The sequence below is a fragment of the Castor canadensis genome, chromosome 5, assembly GCF_047511655.1.
Source record: "Castor canadensis chromosome 5, mCasCan1.hap1v2, whole genome shotgun sequence".
NCBI classification, from domain to species: domain Eukaryota; kingdom Metazoa; phylum Chordata; class Mammalia; order Rodentia; family Castoridae; genus Castor; species Castor canadensis.
In genome coordinates this window covers 160,735,989-160,761,730 of record NC_133390.1, presented here as the reverse complement: position 1 = coordinate 160,761,730, position 25,742 = coordinate 160,735,989, and the positions used below count along the sequence as shown (strand labels likewise).

The 25,742-nt window shown below is 45.2% G+C and overlaps 1 protein-coding gene across 3 annotated transcripts; it reads right to left on the bottom strand.

The window, feature by feature from the left end:
* Window positions 1-233: 233 nt before the first annotated feature.
* Window positions 234-25,742, bottom strand: Manbal (mannosidase beta like). Of its 3 annotated transcripts, none has more exons than XM_020181784.2 (3): window positions 25,685-25,742; window positions 14,294-14,501; window positions 234-1,082 (listed from the first exon to the last, which is right to left on the bottom strand). In XM_020181784.2, exons 2-3 carry the CDS (start codon window positions 14,441-14,443, stop codon window positions 975-977), a joined length of 258 nt encoding a protein of 85 aa, XP_020037373.1. In that variant the 5' UTR covers window positions 14,444-14,501; window positions 25,685-25,742; the 3' UTR covers window positions 234-974. The 3 variants fall into 3 exon arrangements, with proteins under 3 accessions (XP_020037373.1, XP_020037386.1, XP_020037381.1); XM_020181797.2 differs by having other exon boundaries at window positions 14,294-14,498; window positions 25,685-25,739; XM_020181792.2 differs by having other exon boundaries at window positions 25,673-25,693.

Genomic DNA, 25,742 nt, shown 5'->3' with positions numbered 1-25,742 from the left:
AGTATTTCCAATGACTAAAGGCCACAGGAAGCATTTGGCTGGACCCTTCCTGAAAACATGTTCTAGAATGGCTTGGCCTGCAGGGCTGCTCTGACCAAAGTTACCCTGTCCTGCCCATCTTGCCCCACTGTCCCACTTCTCCGGGTGCTGGCTTTTCCCTTGCTCCCAGGTAGAAACCCAGGCTGCCCCATTCCCTGGCAGCGGAGTTTATTGACTGGCAGGTTCAGCATGCATGAGTTTATTGACCTTTATTTCTCAACATAACTTTTCCTCACTGGTCAGAGAATAAAAGAATTGCAGAGAAGAGTATGCAGGTACAAGTGTGTCATGAAGTGTGTCATGGTGGGATGAAAAGAGGTTGGTCTGAAAGTGGCAAGCCTGGTATTTCAGAGGCTCAGTTTGTGCCCAAGAAATCCACACATTCAGCCACATCCCTTCCACGTGCTGGAGAATGGGCATTATCTGGTCCAGGCCTTCTACAAGTTCTCCCACTGGGCACCTTTGGCACCTAGCCTTTTGAGGAATGTGGGATTGCTAACCCTGCATGACCATGACATCCCAACCTAAGCACAGCAAGGCCTGACACCTTACACAGCAGAGATGAAGGTGACAATGAGCAGGAGATGCACAAATACTGGGAGAGGGTGCCTGTCAGTAGCACTAGGTCATGTCTCCAAATGGGAGTGTGACTCCACTAGCGGCTGGATGCAAGGATCAAGTAGAGAGCTGACGGAACTTCTAGAAACCCTCTCGGTGCAGCATCTGTCATGGGCATTATGGTCCCTTGTACTCTAAAGCAATGCAGGAGCACAAGGAAGATCTGCCTGGCTGAAGCCTGGGGACCATCATGACTGTAGGGATCTCTGTAGTCAGAGGGCGGTGCAGCCATCTCAGAAAGATAACAGGATGTTGATTCTTGGGAGAGCTGTCCCAGGGTGCTCAGGCCACCAACCTGGCCCCTCAAGCTTCCACTTCTACCGCTTCTTCTTTGTCTCCTTCTTGGGCCTCTTGCTGACAGAAGGAACAGTAGCCTTGGGCTTCCGTACCACCTCTGCACTTCTAGGCTCAGATGGTTCCATCTCCTGCATGACAATAAAAACAGTCCTGCTTAAAAGAGTCAAGCCTGATGAAAGGGACTTTTGCAAACTGAAGCACACCAAAAAAACCACTAGGGATGGGAACCATGATAACGGATCCACATGTATATGGGGCTGGATCACTTCCCAGCTAAGTGATCTTATGCGCAACTCATGTCCCCTCTCTGTGCCGCCTGGATGCATTCACCTGTGAAATGGAAACAGTGATGCATACCTTGGAGGCCTCATGTGAGGAGGAGGAAATGCCTAGAAAGTACCAGGAAGCTGCGGTTGCACCGAGCAAGGGGCTGGCTGTGGGGCAGACTACTGTGGCTGGCTCTCCTTTTGGCAGCCACTCTCTTTTTCCCATCCAACCCACAGAAGGCCAGGGCAGTGGGTAGAGAGCAGCAGGCAGGTAGGCAGTCATCAAACTGTGCTCTGTGTAGCCTGGCAGACGTGCCCTTGGGGAGGAGTGCCATAGGCGCTCTGTTCTATTCATTGTATAAAGTGTTTCGGATAAATCTTAGGAGGAATAAATCACAAAGATTTTGCTGCTGAAAAGATAAAAAACAGTTCAAAACCACAGATTCAGGCCCAGCCTATTCACTGCGCTAATAAAGAGGTTGAACTACTGGAAGGGACAAGCCTGCCCCAGGGCATTCAGGCTCATGCCAGTGAACAATCTGGAACAGACTCAGTCTGCTCCTATCTAGGTTCCTCTCCTCTGGGAAACAACACACAGTGTGCTATGGCCAGGAAGGATATCAGAGAGGCCAGGCTAACCCAGGCACTCTAGTCACAGACTATACAGGCCTCATCTGGTCCACAGGCAAATTTCACTTGGCTTAGAGTTATTTTCAAAAATTTAAGCCAATTGGATGGCTTCCCATTAAATCTGAACTCCCAGCTCCTCCTGAAAACTTCATACATGGCGATGCTGGCCCTGCACTCTCTAAGGGCCCAATAGCTCCTGAGTGCTGCCCTTTCATTGAGGTGGGCGTTACCCCAACCCCTAACACAGAAGAGGGAAAGGTTCTGCAGTGCCCTGACATTTATGAAACCAGGAAAATGAAAAGCAGACTAAGACTTACTGGAAGGGAACACACTTGCTCTAAAAGACAAAAATATTCCTCCATGTTTAACGTTCTCTCCTTTCTGACTTTCCCTGCTCACACCCAGTCCCTGAGGAGGCTTACCCTACCACAGCTGGGGGTGATGTGATGCAGTCTCTGCCACAGGTCCAACACAGATGCCTGTCAACTCCCTCTTATGGGCCATCACTATCTCCAGCCAGTCAAACAGCAGAAAGAAGATCCTGCCAAGCCCCAGGCTCAAGATAACAGGAGGCCACCCTTCCCTGCTAGGCCTCAAGTCTGAAGCTTTGCATTCTCCTGGCTGCTGGGCCTTATCTTGTCAAAACTCAAAATGATGTCCAGCATTCCCCTATGCTGATATATATATTCCCCTATGCTGTATATGAAACCTGGCCAAGAAATAGAAAAGATCAGCCTATTACAAAAGCAACCAAAACCAAACCTCAGAGGAATGTGTGCCAAATGCCCACACCGACAGCTGCAGAATCCATGAGGAAGGCTCATGGTTAATGCAGACCTGATGGGGCACTTGGGAGCTTGCTGCAGTACCTGTGGTAGTGGAAACCAGGTGGTCCTGGAGTTCCCTGGGCAAAGGCAAAGACTGCCTGGTCTCCAGGACAGAGCCTCCATTCTGCACTCAATGTGGGGCCTCTGGCATCAGTGGGTTCTGGTACAGAATCCACAGAGACTGTGATGCCCAGTGGCTGCCTAGGGCCTCCTCACTCCACAGACCCTCCCTGGTGCCTCAGTCCTCCTGGCCTCCCAGACTTCTGCCCTCACCCAGCTGTCAATATTAAACATGTCCCATGAGCCTCCAACTCAACTGTCCCAGCCTGTATGGCCTCTTCTCCAGCAGCCTAGCCTCCTCCAGTAGGTAGGGGGACCAGAGCCCAGTGACCCACCCTCCTCTCTTCTGAACTTTGCTGTTCTCTAGCATCTAAGTTCCTTCTTTAGTTCTTCCTGCTGCCACCATCCCAGTCCTCCCATCTGCCAAAGGGACTCCTGAAGTGCAGGTCTGACCACTGCTCCCCACTTAACCTTGGTTTTCACCACCAGCAGCTTCACATTCCACTGGTGGACTGGCAGCTAAGGAGGTCACCTCTCCAGTCTCACTTGGGCTCTTCTCTATCCCCACACTGGTCAGGTCCAGGGCTTCCCTCACCACCTCTATCAAGATTAACATCCTTTTTTCCTTTTCCCCCCAACCCCAGCAAACCCCATCCTATGACTGAGCCCCACTCAAGAACACATTCCAACTAAACGACCAGCTATCCTTCTCTGTTCGTCCACCTCCAGGCTGGGGGCAGCTCCTTCTCCACCCCTAGTATTCAGGAACCTTATAATATCACTATTACTTTACCATGGTGACATATTTTCATGTCCACCTCCTCCATTAGCTGGTGAGCTCTTTAGGACAGCTTCCATTGTTGCTGGGAGAGCGTACAAAATGAAAGAACAAACAAGGCTTCCCATAACCACAGGAACTTCATCCTTATTTATCGCTCTGAAGGTACAACACTAGGCCTCACCTTTTTCCATGGACACAGAGGACACAAGCAGTCTTAAAACACAGCCTACACAACGGCTATGCATGGCACAGCACTACGACCACCATGGCCACCACAGCCACCAGCGCCTGGTACCACCACATCACCACCACCACCACCACTGCTGCAACAAAAGCAGTCAAGTAGTTATTATTTACACTATGCCAGTCCGTGTTACATGGTCTGGACATAGTTTAGCATCTGAGTGCCATAATGGCCCCATTTTACAAAGGAACAGACCCTGAGAGAGGTCATGTGACTTGCCTAAGAGCTCAGCTGGTCAGTAGTAGAGCCAGGACCTGAACCTAATCTCTTACTGTGTTCTCAGTATGTCTGGGAACCTCAGGGCTTCCTGAGGACCTTGAGACTATGGATACATTGCATCTGAGTTAATTATGAAATCTATTTTCTCTACTTAGCAGACCCTGGAACACCAGGTAACTCTGGAATGACAAGAATGGTTTGTTCTAGATTCCGTATGCCAAAGGGTCACTCTGAGGCTCCTGTTTGTGACTAACATTCCTATAGGAGTCAGGAAAGTGGGTTAGCGCTCTGGAGTCAGTCTTTGTTTTTCACATCTGACAGTGGCTCCCTGTGGGTGTGTGTGCATGTTACAGTCATTGCGTCATCCAAATGCATTATCTGTCTCCTCTTCACTCAGCCTCTTTTTTCCCCCATTTCAGTTTCTGGCCACTGCCACCCATCCAGTTACCCAGGCTAGACAGCATTCAGTCACCCAAGTCATTTCTCAGCCCTAATCATCCCCTTGTACCCCCACATCCAATCTGTCTCCAAGTCCTGTTCATTTCACTTTCCAAGGGGCTCTTTTCAAGAGGATTCCATGATGTTCTGCCCATCCTTCACTGTCCCAACTGCCCAGAGGTTTTACTGCCTTTCCCTCACACCATTCCACTCCCATCTTCCCCCACATTGCTTCCAGAGACTATTTGCAGGACAATAGTCCCGAACATCTCTGTTTTCTGGTTTTAAAATGTTGTTGGCTTCCCCTTTCTATGAGGTCAATTCCAAGCGACTCAGCGCAGCCTCCTTGACCATTTCACAATAACCTTGGTCTGTCTCCAGGCATGCCCCTCCAGCAGCCCCTGTCACTCTGGGCTACTGGCAGCCAGGAGCTTCCAGACACTGGTCCTCTCATTTGTCGCTGACAGGAGCTCATCATGCATCACCTATCTATTTGTACCCAGTACATACAGGTAGTCTGCCGACCACTGAGAGGCAATGCAGAAGGGCACACACACTTGGCGGGAGTGTTCTGTGCAAGCACTTCACCTTCATCAGCTCAGTGGGCCTCTTAATTACCCTGATGAGCTAGCACTGGGAGCCACATATACAGTAAAGGAGACTGAGACTCAATGACACTGGGTAACTGACCCAGTGAAGCCAGGCCACTAAGAAGCAAAGGTAGCTATTACACAAGTGACTTGGATTTTTGGGTTTAGAGACACAGGACCTGTAGCTCCACTTCTTAACTGACAGGAGGAACTGAATGAATGGATGACTTAATGTCTCCTCAGATATGTATTGTGGGACAAGCCAGGCATATGGCAGACGACATACTCTATAGCCTCCCTTTAAGTCTGGGAGCAATGAGTGTCCTCTGAAGCCAGATGGAAGTTTCCTCAGCAATCACACTGTTAAAGGAAACAGAAAGCCTCGGCTGCCAGGTGGTTTCTGGGTCGGGGCGGGGAGGGGGGCGGGCATCTTCTGTGGACACAGGCCCCATCAATAATGAAGTAGCTCTACAGCCGCTCACCAGGACAGAAAATTGCTGCTATTCATCAGACCCAAATAATGGAATCTGTGCCACAATGCATCCAATCCCTTCCAGCAGGGAAGGTACAATGTGGCTTTAGTCCTGTAAATCAGGACAAAATGTCATTCTATAGAGACTTGAAGCCATTCTCTTCTTGAGAATGGTCCAGGAAAAGAAAAGCACTGTGCTATGCTTGGGTACCATCATGCAGCCACCTCACTCAATCCTCCAAGAACCGTGTAAGTCCTCTTTCTATGGCTTAGGACCAGATACATAAAGGTTCACCTATAAAAAGAATGGGCCAGCACTCAGACCAGACCAGCCTAATGCTGAAGCTCTGGTCTGTCTGTTGCACCACTCTTGCCTGAGGCCCTTGGGCAGGCTGGGGACTGCAAAGACCTTGCAGAGAGGGAGCTAGCGCTGGCCTTAATAAGAGGACAGCGGGGGAGGCAATCCATGTGGGCTCAACTACATGAACGAAGACACAGCGTCCAGGACATGCTTGGCAGGCAAGTGGAACTGTGATTAGAAAGAACAGCCTTGGGAGCTCATTCCAGAACAATTCGGCATGCAGGCTCTTCCCGTTGGCTGGTCTGTGGCTCTCTGTGTGTCCAGCCATCTCCCCACGAATTGTTACACATCTCTAGACTAGTGGCTGGAGGAAGCATGTTTATGTCCTCAACCTGCCACCACACGACAATCTCACGGGAATAGGTCATTTAGAATACCCTGCCTCCCAGTTCCACTACAAACTCTTCCCAGGGTTCAAAAAAATCCAGAGCAGAACTGCAAAGCTGGTTCCGTGAGCCTGTCCCTACAGTGTCGAGGATGGGCATATGCTTGCACAAGTTAACTATGGCCACCCTCAATGGCAACCAGGGTCCTAGTGTAAAATCAAAACCCTCATACAAAATTTTCCAACAGGGCTTGACATTCTAGACCACTGAGCCACTGTGCATAGGGAAGGCTCCATCTTTTTCAGGTCTCCAAATACTGCAGGGCTTCCTATGTGGTAATGAAGCCTCCACTCTTGTCATCCGTGCTGGTGAGCTCTTCTCCAGAAGGTCACAATGCTGAGCATCTCTTGCCTTTGCCAACATCCCCTTTCCACAAAGGTTGTGCTCTTTCCCTATGTCATGGGAACCTAGAGAACTTTCAGTCACTGAGATCACAGGAGTGGGCAGCTAAATGTGGCCTGGGCAAGAGTGTATCCATCCTCCCCTTCCCACCTATGGGCAAGGCACGAGTATGCAGTCAAGTGGACCCTGCCACAGATCTGCAAAGTGAGCGTAAGCAGAGAAATGACTTGTCTCGCCTGTAAATCCTGAGTGATAAGGACTGGTGCTGCTGCAACCCTTTCCTAACACACCACAGGGCCCAAGAAGGAAGCCAGCACTCCCAGAAAAGCCAGGAGACAGAGAGACAGAGCCCTAAAGACTCCTTAAGGATGAATCCACTGTGACTTTCCCATCCACAAGCTAGTGCCACTTGTGTTTGGGGAAGTTGCTGGAGCTGAGTCTGAATGTTCAACAGGAAGAGTCCCCATTAATACAGAAGGGATATGGCAACTAACAAAGGCAGGAGTGCAGTGAAGGTGCCTGCCTTCTAAGAGCTGGCAGCTAGCTGCTGAGACATGACAGAAACATATGAGGAAATTAGATCAGTCAACATTTAAGCCACCAGGAGTTTATGATAATTGCCAGATGCACTATTACTATCTGCTACATGAGCTGCTGAGCTAAAAGTCAACACCCACTTGCTTAAGGCTGACTGAATCTATATTCTGAGTAGAGAGTGAGGCAAAAGAGGCTTGGGAGGTAAGACCACACAGGGAAAAGGGAAGGGGGGAGATGAGCTCCCTGCCTTTACTTCCTCATTACCCATTCCTTCAGCTCCCAGAATAAGACTCCCCCTTCCCTACACTAGTGCATTCCACTTAGAGAAAACCCATAGTCTGTCTCCCTAGAAAATGTGTCTGAGCTTATAAACACCTTTTTGTTTGCCATTTCAGGGGGCTCACAGACCCCTGAAGTCTATCTAGAAACTCTCCTCTGCTGAAACCCTATTCTGAATGCGGCAGAGCCATCAAACTGAGGCTTTCCTCCAAGGTCTCTATGGCTCTCCTTGGACTACTCAGTGGTTTGGTCCCCTGACCACTGTTCAGCTTGTCTCCTGAGCAGCAAGAGGAAGTGACAACCAGCTTTGTCTACATAGGGCCCAGCTCCAGTGGGAGCAGATCTCCCTGTCTCACTCTCAGCTGCCATTCCACAGCCCCTCACTCACCAAACATACCAGCCACAGCTGTCCCAAAGTGGGTAAGCCACAGTTGTTTCCCTGGGGACTCTGGAAGTGGGACTGAGGTGAAAGGTGTAAGTCTTGGGAGCTGTCCTGGTTGTGTTTCATCTCACCGCAGGGATGTGGATCAGAGGAAGCAGGACTTGGTGAGAAAAGCGAAAGACAGGAGAGGGATATGAGGGATGGGGAGGGCACACAGAAGGTGGCAGGATGCCCCGGCTGCACTCTAGCTGCTGAATTCAGGGATAGCACCTGCATCTTCTCAGTGTATCTATAGTGCATAGAAACTACTTTAAGCAGGGTGGGTGTGGCTCAAGTTTAGGCTTTTCCTGAATCTTTATTTCCCTTGAAAAGCTCAGCAACTCATGCTTTGGCTTTCAGGTAAGGAGGTAAGGTTGATGAAATAATTCCCAGGTATTCAATCCCAGCTTCTTGCTGGCTCTTCCCTTCCCAACTTGCAATGCCAAGCTATTATTTCATACTTCACAAACGTACAACTCACCATCTCCTGTCCTGTTAAAATTGGTTTGCACTTCAGAGAAATCATGTAAGGACCAGTGGATGCATATTAGAATTGCTTGGGCACTTTAAGAAAATACTGATCTGAGACCTCAAAGAATAACAGAATCAGAATCTCTATGGGTTCTGTCCAGGCCTTTGAAAACTCCCTAGGTATACAGTCAGGTGGAGAACCATGGAACAACTTGAACTGCCACTCCCCAACTCCTTGCTCTTGTCAAACATCATTGATCAATTTCTTTCCTCCAGAGCCTAGAAGCAACCCCAGAATCCTTTTCACCACACCATCATACAATCAATCAGACTTGGCATGAAAGATGCAAGGGATTAGATAGAAACAATATAAGGACCTATTACATTTTAGAATCTGACCTGCAAGAAAATACTTGGATTAAGTGTGACCCATGCCTCAATCAGGCTCAATCAAATGTTTGTTTTCTCAGGTTTTAGTTTAATGAAGTGTCGATGAGAAAACTTTCTCATTTGGCTGAGGAGTCTACAGACTTGGATTTTATGAATGGGTTCCTGCTCCTAATATGAGGAGGAAGGGGGTGGGGTGGGAAGCATTTACATGTGTCCTTTTTGCTCCCCTGATTACCTCCAAAAGAGCTTTCAAATAATCTGCTAAGTACTGAAGTACTGAAGTCATAAACTAGTTGCAAAACAATCGCTTATGGGAATAACAGGAGAGACATTCTTTTGCTAGTCAAAGGCTTTCTCATCATTTGGAGCCAAAACTGCTATCTTCTGACCCAAAAGCCACCAATAACCCTTGTTTCTACAGGCCAAGCAAGAGGAATGGTTTTGCCCCAAGCAAAAAGGCAAATAGAGCAAGACTGTTCTGAGTCCACACACCCCCATTTCTGCCCCTTCTTCTCCTGCCCCCTCCTGCTTCCTGCCCCCTCATTTCCAGGTGTCTCTCTACTGCTCTTGGGCTACCAAGAACCCCCACTCCCAGGGGTCCCCTTCCTCCCTAAAGCCCCCTCTGTCTCCAAATTAGAGCTTCCTTCTTTCCCCTCCACATCCAAATTCCAAACCCCAGCTATCTGTTAAGCACAACCTCTGTGCGGTGCAACCTTGGCACTCACCCTCTTTGTCATCTTGATCATGCGCACAATACTGTATCTCCTTTCTGTGCAGTTAGTAGTTTGGGAAGGGAGAGGATGCCTCATGAGAACACACAAAGGAAAGATGGCAGCAGAATCCCTGTGTTAACAGAAACCATTTGCTGCCCTCATGTATAAAAGCTGGATTAATGGTACTGTACTTTTTTTTGCTACTGATCCACTAAAAAGCTTTTTTTTTAAGAAAGCTAAAACAGCAAGCTTCAGTTATGAAGTCAGTTCCCTTGTGTGAACACTACACCCCTAAACTATAAGATAAACAAAAGATGTGGTGTACCACATTTATACTTTAAAAGATGTGACTGTTGTCCCAAATTAACCTCTCAATGGTAACTGGTAGGGAGACAAGGGGTATAAAGCAGTATGCTATGATGGTACTGGGTTTCAAATTCATGGCCTCACATTTGCTAGGCAGGCACTCTACCACTTGAACCACTTCACCACCCATTTTTTTGCGATGGGTATTTTTTGAGATACATACAGTCTAGTGAACTATTTGCCTAGGCTGGCTTCGAACTGCGATCCTCCTGATCTCTGCCTCCTGAGTAGTTAGGATTTCAGGCATGAGCCGTAGGCACCCAGCTGGAGCCATATTTTTGAGCCCTTTGTTAACTCCTCTCTAAAGACCTTAACTCACTATGTTCCTAAAAGCCTTAAAGAGCCCAGCTTCCTATAAGTCTGCTGGACTGATCCAGGTCTGCTGCTTACCTTGAAGGATTAAGAACAGAAGTGAGAAGCTTCCCAGCAATCTGAATAGCCACCCTATATCTCTTCCTGAAAGATAAAAACAGTCACCACCCCCCTCTTAGGACTCCACTCACAGCAGGCTTCACCAGTGGCCAGTGACAATAAAAATGTTTAGCCAACAGCATGCCATTTCTGTGAGGAGAGCGCCTGATACCACAGGGACTAAGTTTTTAAAGTGTGATACAATTGTGGGTGGAAAAACTCTAGTGGTGACCTGTCTCAAAATACCAGAATAGGAGATGGACAGAACAACCAGAGACCATGAGTCTATCCATATCCACCAGCATCTTCACCTCCCTTGCAGATGCAGATGCAGACGCTCCTTCTCCTCTGCTTGTTCTCTAAATGCTGGAGCTTCTTAAGGCTCTGTCCCAGGCTCTCTTCTCATCTCACTCCATATTCTCTCCTTCATTTCAATATCTCACCAACTCCCAAATGCTGGTCAACATCCTGCCCAGAGCCTCCTCCTGTTGCAGACCTGCAAATTAACTTACCATCTTCACAGAAATGCCTGGATGTGTTAAAGGCACATGCTTAACTTGAACTTGGCATGCTTCCCCACCCCCACTTCATGCTTAATAATTTGCCACATCCCCCTCCCCCCACTGTGTCAATAATTCCCACCACCCTCTCCGCTACACAGCAGGATCTCTGGAACATAGTGATCCCCAAGAAATACGGGTCTTCAAAATACACGCATATTGTTAAGTATAATAGAGGAAGGTGCAAAAGTATGTCAGTGAGTGTCCTATCTTCTGTATGTGGAAGAGGGGAACATGAATAGATATGTATATACACAGCACACACACATAAGTATTTATTTGTTTTCACTTTTATTTATTTATTTGTGCGTTTATTTGTTCATTCATTCATTCATTTTTGTGGTGGCACAGGGTTTGAACTCAGAGCCTCATGTTTGCTAGGCGCCCTTACTACTTGAGCCACTCCACCAGCCCTATTTATTTGTTTAAAAAAAAAAAATTCAATTCACAATAATAAAGATAAATCACAGTAATAAAAATGGTTCCCTCTTGGCAGGAGAGGGAGAGAACAGAGTGGAGGATAATGAGATTAAAGCAAAGTTCTAGGAATGTACCTTATTATGTAGTTTGACTTCTGGAAATGTTGTTTATAAATGTTTTATATGATTTGAAGAACAAATTAAATAAAGAAGGAAAAAAAATCCTAGAAGCTAAAAACAAGTTGAAGTAAACTAACCTTGAGGTAAGGCAGAGTGGGGTAGGAGAGTAAACACTGAACCTCCTATAAGGCACATCCTAAGGCCAAAAAGAACCAGAGATTTGAAATTTTATTCTGCATCTTATCGTTAGTGCCAAAACACAACATAGGTACTTTAAAACTATAGTCAGTATGTGGAGGTGTGCTAAATACAATCAACATTAAAAAAAACTATCACAGGGTGCCAATGGCTCACATCTGTAATCCTAGCTATTCTGGAGGCAGAAATCAGGAAGAAAGCAGTCTGAAGCCAGACAAGCAAATAGTCCTCAAGACCTTATCTCAAAAATGCCCATCACAAAAATGGCTAGCAGAGTGGCTCAAGCGGTAATGTGCCTGCTTAACAAGTGTTAGGCCCTGAGTTTAAACCTCAATACTGCCAGAAAAAAAAGGGAGGGAGGGAGGCAGAGAGGGAGGGAGGGAGGAAGGAAGGAAGGAAGGAAGGATGATGGATGGATGGAAGGAAGGAAGGGAGACTGTTATCCATAGAAAAGCCTGCTTACAAGGTTGGCCCTAAGCTAGCATGTGGGAACTTGAATTGTGCATGGTACCCACAATTCCTAGAACTGGTTAGAGTGGCTCACTGTACCTGCACTGTTTGAGCAAACAATATGGTTTATGCTGAACACCTGCTTTCTTTCTGGAAGTCTGGAATCTGGGTACATGGTAGGTAGGGGTGATAATGTGACCAGTCTCCAATGAAAATCCCAGACACTGAGGCTCTAATGAGCTTCCCAGCTAGTCAACACTTCACCATTTGTCAGGGAATTAAGCACATCCTGCATGACTCCAAGGGGAAGCACCCCTAGGGCCTTATGCCTGCTTTCCTCTAGTCTTTGCCCCATGCGCCTTTTCCCATTGCTGATTTTGCTTTGTATCCTTTCACTATGAAAGAAATCTTTTTTTTTTCATTTTTCTTTTATTATTCATATGTGCATACAAGGATTGGTTCATTTCTCCCCACTGCCCCCACCCCCTCCCTTACCACCCACTCCGCCCCCTCCCTCTCCCCCCCCTCAATACCCAGCAGAAACTATTTTGCCCTTATTTCTAATTTTGTTGTAGAGAGAGTATAAGCAATAATAGGAAGGAACAAGGGTTTTTGCTGGTTGAGATAAGGATAGCTATACAGGGCATTGACTCACATTGATTTCCTGTGCGTGGGTGTTACCTTCTAGGTTAATTCTTTTTGATCTAACCTTTTCTCTAGTACCTGTTCCTCTTTTCCTATTGGCCTCAGTTGCTTTAAGGTATCTGCTTTAGTTTCTCTGCGTTAAGGGCAACAAATGCTAGCTAGTTTTTTAGGTGTCTTACCTATCCTCATCCCTCCCTTGTGTGCTCTCGCTTTTATCATGTGCCTATGAAAAGAAATCTTAATCTGCATCACAGCTGTGAGTCTTTCTAGTGAATAACTGAACATAGAGTGGTCTTGGGAACCTCCAATACAACAGGATATAGTAAATAATTCATTTTGTTAATGTTACCAGGAAATAAGAGTGCCAGGATAAGACAAAGAGACCCAAGACAGTAGTATGAATTCCAACTCTATCTTATTTCTTTGCTATCTCTAGTCACTGAAAAGGCATACACAGAAAGCAATATGGAGATTCCTCAAAGAACTATATATAGAACTGCCATATGATCCAGTGATACCACTCCGGGGCATCTACCTGAAGGAACGTTAAGTCAGGATACAATAGAGATACCTGTACAACAATGTTTATTGTAGTACAGTTCACAATAGCCAAGCTATGCAAACAACCCAGATGCCCTACAACTATGAATGGATTCAGCCGTAAGGAAGAATGACACCATGTACTTTGATTGTAAATGGATGGAACTGGACATAACGTTAAGTGAAGTAAGCCAGGTTCAGAAAGACAAAGGCTGCATTTTTTCTCTCATATGTGGAAAACAGATTCAAAAGATAAACGTACACCCAAAACCAAACATGATCATATACACATCTACATGTAGAATGTGTTTGTAAAGTGGAATTACACTATGGAACTTGGAGGAGGAGGGAAAGGAAAAGAGAATGACAGCCAACAATATCAAAATAGAACATATCTGGGCAGGCAGAGGTCACAACCATGTGTACTGAGAGCTGGTAACTAATGCGGGTGGAAAGGAAGAGTAAGGGAGGGTAATGGAAGGGACTGAACTGACCAAAGTAAATATACTCACAGTAGGGATACTTTGAGAAATCCCATTGAACACTGGCTTTAGAATTAAAAATGAAAGACAGGACTGTAAAATAGGTACAGTGTGGAGTACTTGTGGGAGTGGGGAGGGAGAATGGAGGAAATGAAAGTGAAGGAACATGGTTGATAGGCTTCATACACATATAGGAAATAGAATGATGGAACCTCTTGCTGACACTGTCTCCTCAGCAGCAGGGACAGCCCAATACCTGCCCCAAAGTATAATCAGGTGTCCCCCACCTTCTTTTGCACCCTCTCGAACCCTGTACTTCTCATGGGAGCAAATGGGTGTACTGTATTTATATATGCCTTCCTTCCAAGAGCAAAGCTCCTTGAAGGCAGACCTCGTATTTTTCAGCAATCTGACATGTAGCAGGCCTAAAATTTTAACAGAATCCCAGCAGTCAGGAGACTGAGGTAGGAGGATCCAGTGTTCCAGGCCAGCCTGGGCTACAGAGCAAGACCATGTCTCAAAAAAAAAAAAAGTCTCACTATGTCTGTAAACAAACCTGGTGTTAATTATGTAGTTCACCCTGCCGGGCGGGAACTCAGGGACACACTGAATCAGTAAGGCCCAGCATCGTCCCTGCTGATCTTGGTGTGGTGACGTCTATGTTAGTACACAGAAGCCAGCCTGGCACTCAGAAGAACTGAAGTCACAGAGAAGGACTCACCACCTCGTGGGACTTGGGAACAGGTATGATGATGGCCAACACACAGATGAGCTGGAAGATGGCACCCAGAAAGAGTCCGTAGCGCAGCAGGTTCTCCAGGAAAGTGGGCTCAGGCACCTCGGGAGGTGAGAAGTCCAGGTCGGAGGCCATGGCACAAACTGCCACTGCTTGAGGTCTCTTTTGACTTGCCCCTCTTCAAAGCCAACTTCTAAATGCAAAGAAAGTGTCAGGTTTCCACAACTGACTTTTAAACTGTCCTGCTTGCACACACACACACACACACATTTCTTGAATCTAAGTAAGAGGATATATGGGGTCAGTGAACTGTTCTTTCAGCTTTTTTGTATGCTTTATGTTTTCCAAATATAAAGTTAAGGAAAATAAGTAAATAGAAGGGGAAATACCTCTACGAGAATCTCAAATCAATGTACATTACTGAAGGCCTGCTAGATTACCAGGTTAGTGTTTTTATTCATTCATCTAGTCACTCACTCATCGAACACTTACTGGATACCAAGCACACAAGAGGACAGAGGCAGACGATGAACCCATGGAGAGAAGCTATGCCAGGAAGTGGTAGCTATTTCGGAAAACACTTAAGCAGGGCATCATTTTGTTTTGTATGCAGTGACTGATGAACAGTGATGAGAATGCTATAGCAGAGACACCTCATTATCTGAGGGAAGCATATTCCAGGCAGAAAGAAAAGCAAGTGTAGAGGCCCCAGGTGGGGAAATGGGACCAATACGGCAGAGGACTGATCAGGAAGGAGACTGGAAGCAGGTGAGACCATTGAGAGGGCAAAACTTGCAGGATCCCAACACTTCCAATTTGAGTAAAATGTAAAGCCACTGAAGGGTTTTGAGCAGAGAAATGAGATAATCTAAATTACATTTTTCAATGGGGAAACAGAAACCAGAGGAGGGGCAAAGTAGACACAGGAAGACCAGTGAATCAATAACACAGACCAGAGATACTGGTGTGTGGACAACAGGAGCCACTGTGGCCAGCAATGGTAGGTCCAGCCTCCACCCACTTCTTCCACCTGCCTCTCCTTTCACCAGCTTATATTGGTACTCCTAATACCATGGTTGAGCTGAAAGCACTGCCTGGCTCTCCAGGAGCTCTGCACTCTTTCAAATCCCTTGGCCTGTCAGGTCTCACCATGTACAAAATACCCTTCCTGCTTCATGAAGGCCCCACTCTACCTCCAAAGCTGACCTCAAGTCCCCCCTCCCTCACGACTTTTCCTTTACCTCCTTCTCCTCTGGTATGACTGAACTGCTCCCCCTCCCCGTGGCACCCATGAGTGGCTTCCTTTTGCCATTCCGGCAATACAGGGACAAATACGCTGCAGCAGCAGAAGCACCTGACTCACAGCCTTTGTGTTTTCAGAGATCTGTGCCACATTGCAATTTTCAGCTAAATCTGAGTTCTCTGACATGGTGACCATTAGCTACTCGTGGTTGTATGGACTTGAAATGCAGCTAGCCTTTTCAGCAAGTGGTGCTAGGAAACTGGATATCCATGGGCAAAAGAATGAAACTGAACTTAGCTTGCACCATATACAAAAATTAACTCAAAATGGATCAAAAACTAAATTTATAAGCTAAACTGCTAACGAAAGCTGACATTGGGTTTGGCAATGATTTCTTGTATATGACAACAAAAGCACAGGCAACAAAGACAAAATAAATTGGACTTCATATCAAAGTTAAACTTTTTGTGCGTAAGAGGGTTATCCAGAGCACTGAGAATATATTTGTGAATAATGTATCACAGCATATAAAAAACTTCCACAATGCAGCAGCAGAACAAAATAACTCAACTTTAAAATGGGCAAAGGACTTGCATAGGCAGTTTTTTTTTAATTATTTTATTATTCATATGTGCATACAAGCCTTGGGTCATTTCTCCCCCCTGCCCCCACCCCCTCCCTTACCACCCACTCCACCCCCTCCCTCTCCCCCCCACCCCCTCAATACCCAGCAGAAACTATTTTGCCCTTATTTCTAATTTTGTTGTAGAGAGAGTATAAGCAATAATAGGAAGGAACAAGGGTTTTTGCTGGTTGATATAAGGATAGCTATACAGGGCATTGACTCGCATTGATTTCCTGTGCATGTGTATTACCTTCTAGGTTAATTCTTTTTGATCTAAACTTTTCTCTAGTTCCTGTTCCCCTTTTCCTATTGGCCTCAGTTGCTTTAAGGTATCTGCTTTAGTTTCTCTGCATTGAGGGCAACAAATGCTAGCTAATTTTTTAGGTGTCTTACCTATCCTCACCTCTCCCTTGTGTGCTAAAGCTTTTATCATGTGCTCATAGTCCAATCCCCTTGTTGTGTTTGCCCTTGATCTAATGTCCACATATGAGGGAGAACATACGATTTTTGGTCTTTTGGGCCAGGCTAACCTCACTCAGAATGATGTTCTCCAATTCCATCCATTTACCAGCGAATGATAACATTTCGTTCTTTTTCATGGCTGCATAAAATTCCATTGTGTATAGATACCACATTTTCTTAATCCATTCGTCAGTGGTGAGGCATCTTGGCTGTTTCCATAACTTGGCTATTGTGAATAGTGCTGCAATAAACATGGGTGTGCAGGTGCCTCTGGAGTAACCTGTGTCACAGTCTTTTGGGTATATCCCCAAGAGTGGTATTGCTGGATCAAATGGTGTTTGATGTCTAGTTTTTAAGTAGCCTGGTTGTACTAGTCTACATTCCCACCAACAGTGTAAGAGGGTTCCTTTTTCCCGGCATCCTCGCCAACACCTGTTGTTGGTGGTGTTGCTGATGATGGCTATTCTAACAGGGGTCATAGGCAGTTCTTAAAAAAAGATATACACAGGGCTGGTGGAATGGCCCAAACGGTAGAGTGCCTCCCTAACAAGTGCAAGGCTCTGAGTTCATACACAGCACCATCAAAAAAAAGATATACAGGGACCAATAAGCACATGGAAAGATGCTTAGAATTGTTATTTCCTAGGGAAATGCAAATCAAAACTGCCAAGACACCATTTCATACCTTTAATGTAGTCATTTAAAGGGGGAGGGAAGAACATAAAAAAATAAAATAATAAAGGGTGGCAGTCAGATGTGTTGGTCCACACCTGACTAGCTACTAAGGAGACAGACTAGGAGGACTAGAAGGATCAGTTCAAGGTCAGCCTGGACAAAAAGTTAGTGAGACCCCACCTCAACAAGTAAGTCAGGTATGGTGGTACGCTTCTGTAATTCCAGCTATGCAAGAGGTGTAGATAAAAGGATCACAGTCTGAGGGCAGCCCTGAGCAAAAAACATGAGACCCTATCCAAAAATTAATAAATAAATAAAGCAAAAAAGGGTTGGGGGTATGGCTCAAGTGGTAGAGTACTTGCCTAGCAAGCACAAGTTCAAACTCTCAGTACTGCCAAATTAATTAATTAATTAGTTAATTAAAAGGGAGGGAATAATAAGTATTGAAGAGAATGTGGAGAAACTGGAATCCTACATATTGCTGGTGGAAATTTTAAATGGTACAGCCACTATGGAAAAGTTTGGTACTGCCTCAAAAAAAGTTATTCTATGATCCAAAAGGACTTTCTAGATATCAATGTTCACAGTACCATCATTCACAATAGCCAAAGATTTCAAACAACCAAGAGTTCAGCTGATGAACAAAATGGGGTGTACACATACGAAGGAATAGTATTCAACCATAAAACGGAATAAAATTTGGGGCTGGGGATGTAGCTCAGTGGTAGAGCATTTGCCAGGGTTTGATCCATGGCACTGCAAAAAAAAAAAAAAAAAAAAAGTGGATAAATGCTTCAACATAGAAACTTCTTGAAAATACTATGTGAAATAAAAAGGACTAGTACTACATGGTTCCACTTGTATGTCATTCTTAGAATGGGTAAATTCATAGAGACAGGAAGATCAGAGATTACCAGAGGCTGGGAGAGGGAAGATGAGAAGTTATTCTTTCTTTTTTCTTTTTTTTTGCAGTACTGGGGTTTGAATTCAGGGCCTATACCTTGAACTACTCCACCAGCCCTTTGTTGTGATGGGTTTTGAGTAGCCAAGATTACAGGTGTGAGCCACAGGTGCCTGGCAGAGTTATTCTTTAATGGATATAGAGTTTTTGTTTAGGAGGATGAAGAAAAAGTTCTGGAAATAGTAGTGATGGTTATCAACACTGCTAATATGCCACTGAATTTTATACTTAATATGGTCATTTTATTATACACACACACACACACACACACACATACACACACACACACACACACAGACACAAATCTTTTTGGTGGTACTGAGGTTTGAACACAGGGCCTCATGCTTGCTATGTAGACACTAGCACTTGAGCCAGGCTCCCAGCCCTGTTTTTATGTATGTATAACACAACAAAATGAAGCAGTTTACCTGTTTCTTTTTATTTATTTATTTATTTTTTGGCGGTACTGGGGTTTGAACCTCCCATTTGCTAGGCAGGTGCCCTACCACTAGAGTTATGCTGCCAGCCTTCTTTTTACTTTTTAAATGTGGCTACTAGAAAATTTTGAATTACAGATGTGGCCTCTATTACATTTCTATAGGATGGCCCTGGCCACGAAAGACTGTCAGAAGACCTTTCAGAAGACCTTCCTCCAGCTTGGCTCTGCTGTTTCTCTGCTTTGTAATGTTTTCCCAACATGAAGAATGAAGGATGATAAAAATTCCTTTTGTTTACACAAATGTGTACCATGTCCCTTTCAACCTGGTCACTGCAGAAGGTCATGTGCCTGGGACAGCAGGATAGCCGTTGAGGGCAGTCCTGCTGCTCTGGGAATGGCCTTCAAAGCCTGAGGCAGTTTTTTCTGAGTCCTCAGAGCCGCAGACTTTCACACTCCCAGGAAGGATCTAACTTCTGGAAAGAACCCAACCCCATCTAGTTCCAAGTGTGGTGAATCAGGTGGGGCATGATGCTTAGGATACCATTTTTGGTCAAATGCAAGGTATGAGCGCAGGCTCCGCGCTGACTGCTTGGAGTGGTTCATCAGCTGGCCCTGAAGGGAATTCCAAGGCTGCCGCAAGTACAGCTTCACTGGAGGCCGCACAGCCCTCACAGAGCCCCAGCACGGCTTAAAGAAAGCAGTCCCACTTCTTCAGTGTACTTCATAGTGGGATGCCCTGGGCCCAAGCTTCATGCTAAAGGCTGTAATAGGCCTACTGTGCTCATCAATACTAAGGTTTATTAATGTTACTAAAAGCAGTATTTGGGGTGATATGGGATAGGGCACAGGGTCTGACCCTCGCAGCAAGCAGTCACACTTTGCTCTGATCTCTGCAGACTTGCTGTTCTCATGAGTCGGGTAACAGCAGTATCTATTCAAAGCCATAGTATATTTAGGCTTCTTTTAAAAATGGCAGTTAGATTACAACCATGTATAAACTGATTTCATTGGCTAAAGATCACAAGAGGCCTTAGGAAAAATCAGAGTTGCAGAAGTGAAGGAGTCCTGAACTTTAATTTTGTAGGCTGTTATAGGAACATCCTGCCCTCTCAAGTTCCTTCTCAAGACTTTTGTCAGGGCACAGTCAACTGCCATGCAACAGAGCTTTCTGCCATGATGGAAAGGTTCTATATTTGTGTTCTTCAAATGGCTGAACCTCTGTGTGACTACCAAGTATTTAAACATAGTCACAGAATTACTGAATTTTGAATGTGAATTTTATTTAGCTTTAAAGAACTTAACTAGAGTCACATGGGAAAGGCAGCCCACTAAAAGCACAGGTGTGACAGAGGGTGGCTGTGCAAAGGTTCTAAACAACAAAATGCTCCACATATACTGTGTGTGCTCCAAACTCTCATCTACTTCCCGCATTTCTCCACGACCGTGATTTTCCTTCCCAGCCTGGCTGCCAGTATTTCTGAGTTTTCCTTTCCTGATTAGAGGAGTCACACAAGTCCAATGATCTCAATGAGCTGACATTTACCAGAGGCTCCAGTTCCTGTGACAGGCTTTGATCCCCCACAGCCATTGTTCTACTGCTTTTTACTTGAGCCACTGTAATCTACCAGACAGCAGGGACCCAGTCCCTCTTGAGTTTCTCCCCCACCCCAAAAAAGGAAGAAAGCAAACAAATGTCACCTAAATATCTGTTAGAATATCCCAGGAACACAATGCAAAGTTCCCAAGGCAGAATGAGTTTCATGACCAGGGACAGCAGTTGAGACAGGAAGCTGTGTAGGGCCATGTGAACCACTGTAAGGACTTTGGCTTTTTCTCCGAGTGGAAGGGAAGCCACTAGAAGGTTTGTAGCAAAGAAATTACATGGTCCCTTTGGCTACTGGATTGAAAATAGACTGTAGGGAACATGAGTGGAAGTAGGAGGCCAGTCAAGAGAATATTGTAGCAAGGCACCTGGGGCTCACGCCTGTAATCCTAGCTACTTGAGAGGATGAGGTTGGGAGGATCCAGGTTTGAGGCCAGCCTGGACAAATAGTCTGTGAGAACCTATCTTGAGAAGTAACCAGAGCAAAATGGACTGGAGATATAGCTCAAACGACTGTTTTGCAAGTACAAAGCCAAGTTCAAACCCCAGTCCCTCCAAAAAATAAGAGAATATTTTAACAGTCAAAAGTCATGCTCACACTGAGGTGGTAGCAGAAAAGGTGGGAATTCTCAGACTAGATATGTTTTGAAGAGAAAGCCAACAAAATTGCTGAGGTAAAATCTGAAAGAAGCTAATCTAATCTCTGGTGGAGAGAAAATTATCTATATGTTGCTATAACAGTGAATAGAAGACACTAAGCATTTGTCAAAACCCATAAAATTTACAGCAGAATGAGAAAACTTTAACGTATGCAAATGTTTTAAAAAAATCACAGGCCAGGCATCTGAGGAAGGGATGCAGCTTGTGATATTGAATCTAATGTACCTTAAATAATTTCACTAAAGGGGTAGAAGGAATATGGTGCTGACTTAAGTAACCCTGGGCCTGGGAGGAGCCTGTAAAACTAAAGCCAAAAGGAACTGTATGTGTGAACTGCACTCTAGCTGATAAACTTGCTTCTCACAGAGACAGGTAAACAAACAATTCCAAAACCACTCTACACACATGCCAGAATTAACACATAAGTAAATGGATGGTAGAAGTCAGGTTTGTCACAGAGGGAATGGGAGGTTCCAGATAAGAAAAGGAAGCTAGAATAATCCATGTGGTAATGAGTAACAGTTGGAGACATCAGATATTTAGCTTAATATAGGTGCAGGTAGTTTCACATAGAAATATCTACAGATATGAGTTTATACAATAATAGATCTCTGACTCTATTCATTGAAAGGTTCTATGAGCAAGGATACTCCAGTGTGATGAACACACCTGTGTCCAAATCTTGGTTTCTGGACCATTCTTGACCAGGGCTCATTGAGGAAATGGCTAATTCTAGGATTGGGGCAGAAATACACAGGATGAGGCTGCAGCAGAAAGTATGAAAGTACTTCAAAAAAAAAAAAAAATTGGGGAAGGAGGTGTCAAAGGAAGTGCTCTCAATAGCCAAAGTTGAAACAATTAGAACAAAATGAAGTAGTACTGGATTATAACCCAAAGTGTAAAATATCCATGAGTCCATACTGACAGAAATCACTGAAAAAAGTAAATAAATAGCAGAGAACAGACAAATCTCCCATGGAGAATGTCAGATAATTTATGTAGATATCTGCCTTTAAATGTGGGGCACAATTCCACACTCCTCAATGCAGCAGCACAAGATGACTTTCTTCTAAGAGTAGAGAATGAAAATGGGGGCGGGGAGGTAACTTAACAGTAGACAAAAACTTCACTACTTCAAGCCAAGGGACCCAAGTTAACATTAACAGTTAATAACACATACCAATACTATGTACCTTGGGACACTTTACCTCTGTGCTCTTCCCCCAAAAAAACCGTGACCCCAGTCTAGTCATGAGAAAAAGAAACAAATCCTAATTGGAAGGTTATTCTGCAAAATGTCTGTCTAGTAATCCTTAAAACTATCAGGTTCAGCCGGACACTGGCGGCTCACACCTGTAATCCTAGCTACTCAGGAGGCAGAGATCAGTAGGATTGTGGTTTGAAGCCAGCCAGGGCAGAGTTTGCAAGACCCTATATTGAAAATACCCAACACAAAAAGGGCTGGTGGAGTGGCTTAAGGTGAAGGCCCTGAGTTCAAGCCCCAGTACCACAAACAACAACAACAACAACAAACTGTCAGCTTCATTTACAACAGAGTAAATCTGAGAAACTACTACAGCCGTGAGGAGCCTCAAGAGACACGACTACTGAAAGTACCATGCTATTCCAGATGGGATCCTGGTACAGAAGAAGGGTGTTAGGGGAGAACTGAGGAACTCAGAATAAAGCAGGGATTTTGATTAATAATAAAGTATCAACACTGGCTTCTCAATGGTGGCAAAGGTATCATTTGGGAACTCACTACAGTCTCTTCACAGTAACTTTGTAAATCTAAAGTTGTTCTAAAGTAGTATTTTACAAATAGGTCAAATGTTTCAAAATAAATAACCCTTGAGACATGTGTAGCTCTCAAGACTTAGCAAGTACTAAATCTTCTCTGAGATTGAAAACCCCAGATTCCAAGATTGCCAGAGCCTCTGACGTCTTCCAACTTCCTCCCAATGTTGCAGGCTGTCAGGAGGGGAGTCTTGGCTTCTACTGAAGGGGTTTTCATATTCTGCTCTGGAGAGTTCAACTGCAACAGGGGAGAAAACCAGTGTGGGGAGGCACTGCCTTGTAGCAATGGGCTATGTGTCCAGGTTTGTCCCACGGGAACAGATTCTCAAGAACTGTTCAAAATTGGGTTAGAATTCTGACTGATGGAAAGCTAAGCCACCGCCCAGGGCAGAGTCAAAACTGGTAATGAGTGAGCTGAAACTAGTATGCGGAATAAAATTATTAACACAAATTTGTTGTCATCATTTAAAAACTATGAGATTTCACACGGTAACTTCCCTCTTATCCATACAGGATGTGCGCCACAATACCCAGTACACACCCGAAATCACACATGGAATGGAGCCCTATATACACTGTTTTCTCCTACATACAAATCTATGATAAAGTTTAATTTAAAAATTAGGTCCTAAGAGATTAACCATAACTAACAATAAACTAGAACAAATCTAACAATACACGGTAATAAAAGTTACGTGAATGTGGTTTTGCCTCTCAAAGCATCATGTATTCTGCACTCATCCTTCTTGTGACTGAGATGGTACAATGGCTAAATGAGGAAATGAAGCTGGTGAGTGACGGAGCTGTTCTGATGCAGCATTAGGCTGCTACTGGCCTTCCGACAATAAGTCAGAAGGAGCATCAAGTCATGACCATGATGTGCATGATGGAATGTCAGGACATAATGATGGCAGCTGGGGATTTTCCATAGCTGAGTTTTTTGGTAGAAATCTTTTACTATCCTCATTTTATTTATTTATTTATTTATTTTATTGTTTTATTATTCATATGTGCATACAATGCTTGGGTCATTTCTCCCCCCTGCCCCCACCCCCTCCCTTACCACCCACTCTGCCCTGGTAGAAATCTTTTGAAAGGCATTATATTAATATAATATAATAATATATAGTTGTCTCTTTTTAATTCATGAAGGATTGCTGCAGAGCCTTTAGTGATCACAAGTGACTTGAATGCTGCATTCCACGTGACAATCAGATGCCACAGTGTTGTTCTTCAATGTCTGTACCACTTTGACAATGTCCATGTTGCTAGCTCTGCTTCAGTTTCTTCTTTACCTTCTGCTTCCTTTCTAGAAGATCCAGTGAGTTCTTCCAATTCCTCATTTGTTAACACTTCTCAGTGGCCTTCAGTATGTTCTGCCACTTCTGCTGGAAATGTGGCAGAAGCTTTTTCAGCAGACGCGGCCTCTGCAGCGAGTTTTGTATTTTGCGTTTCAAATCCGTTCCTAAATCTGTATCTCTGTCCCACATTTGTAGTAGACGGCCGTGTTACTTGCTTCAGGAGATCCCTTGCTGGAGTCTTCACATAAGCATACCGCTTTCTGGTGCAACACACTGCCATCAACTGGAACCCGTTTCTGGTCATGTCTTCCACAAATTTACATGCCTTTTCCATCTAACTAAGCACTTAGTATGCTCTGCGGCTATAACTTTGGCAACCTGAGGTGCAACAGCAAAACTACCAGAGATTTTTTTTTTTCCTTTTCTGACACAGGGCCTCACTATGTAGCCCAGGATGGCCTCAAATCTGCAATCCTCCTGCCCCAGCCACCCAAATGCTGGGATTATAGCAATATGCCACCACATCCAGAATGAATTTTTTTCCTTCATGATACATTTGTTCTTATTACCACAAGTTTTAGCAACCTAGGCAGTTTCTTTTTTTTGGTGGGGTTGAGGTTTGAACTCAGGGTTTCATGCTTGCAAAGCAAGTGGTCTACTGCTTGAGCCATACCTCCAGTCCATTTGCTCTGGGTATTTTGGAGATAGAGTCTCTCAAACTATTTGCCCAGGCTGGCCTCTAATCTCGATCCTCCTGATCTCTGCCTCCTGAGTAGCTAGAATTACATGTGTGAGCCACAGGCACCTGGCCTTTCTTCCCTTATTAGGTCAAGAATGTCTTTTCACTTAAAGGGAGTACTTTTTGGCTTCTCTTTTTGCCAGCATCACTACTCTTGTTCTTGGGACCCATTATTAAGAGAAATAAGGGTTTCTAGAACACAAGAATGCAGTACCACAATACTGAACCTGAGAACTGAGGCCGCTACTACATGAATAACGAGCGGGTAGCATACCCAGCATGGAACCGCTGTACAAAAATGTGCAGAGTGGGACTGAGCAGGAAATCACGAGACTTCATCATCCTACTCAGAACACACCATTTAAAACTTAAGACCTGTTTATTTCTGGGGTTTTCCACTTGCTATTTCCTGGCCAGATAACTGAAAACGCGGGTAACGGGGAGACTACTGAATCCATCTCCCCTTCCTCCTAGAGAATGAATTCACCTTGACACACACTGTGCACGCACACTGTCTCTTTTAATCCTCAGAACAAGCCTATGTGCCCATTTTACAGAGGGGGACACAGAACCGAGAGGAAATGGGAGTTGTGCAATGTCAGACATCCGAACCCGCGCGCATGGACTAGAACGGGGGCTCCACCTGTGGAAGGAAAAGCCGGGACCGGACCGACAGCGAGGAGCCCACAGTTCGGTCCCAGGTGAGACCCTCCGCCTCCTTGGAACTCAAATCCCCCACCGCAAGTACTTGCTCCGGGCGCCCCGGGAAGTGACTCGCACAACGCGGAGCGCCGCTTCTCTCGGTTCCGGCCGCGTCTCACCCCCGCCCCGCAGGGAAGACCCAGCCAGTCGCCCGCACCTGGTCACTCACCCGGAGAGCCGCCGCGCCGCTCACCCGGAAGTGATTCCCCACGACCCACCCAGCCCCC

Excerpts from the sequence above, each read along its gene's own strand:
- Manbal (XM_020181784.2), bottom strand. The coding sequence starts at position 14,443 with ATGGCCTCCGACCTGGACTTCTCACCTCCCGAGGTGCCTGAGCCCACT. Across the intron at positions 1,083-14,293 it reads TTCCCAAGTCCCACGAGGTG|GAGATGGAACCATCTGAGCC; the intron begins GTGAGTCCTTCT and ends ATTGTCATGCAG.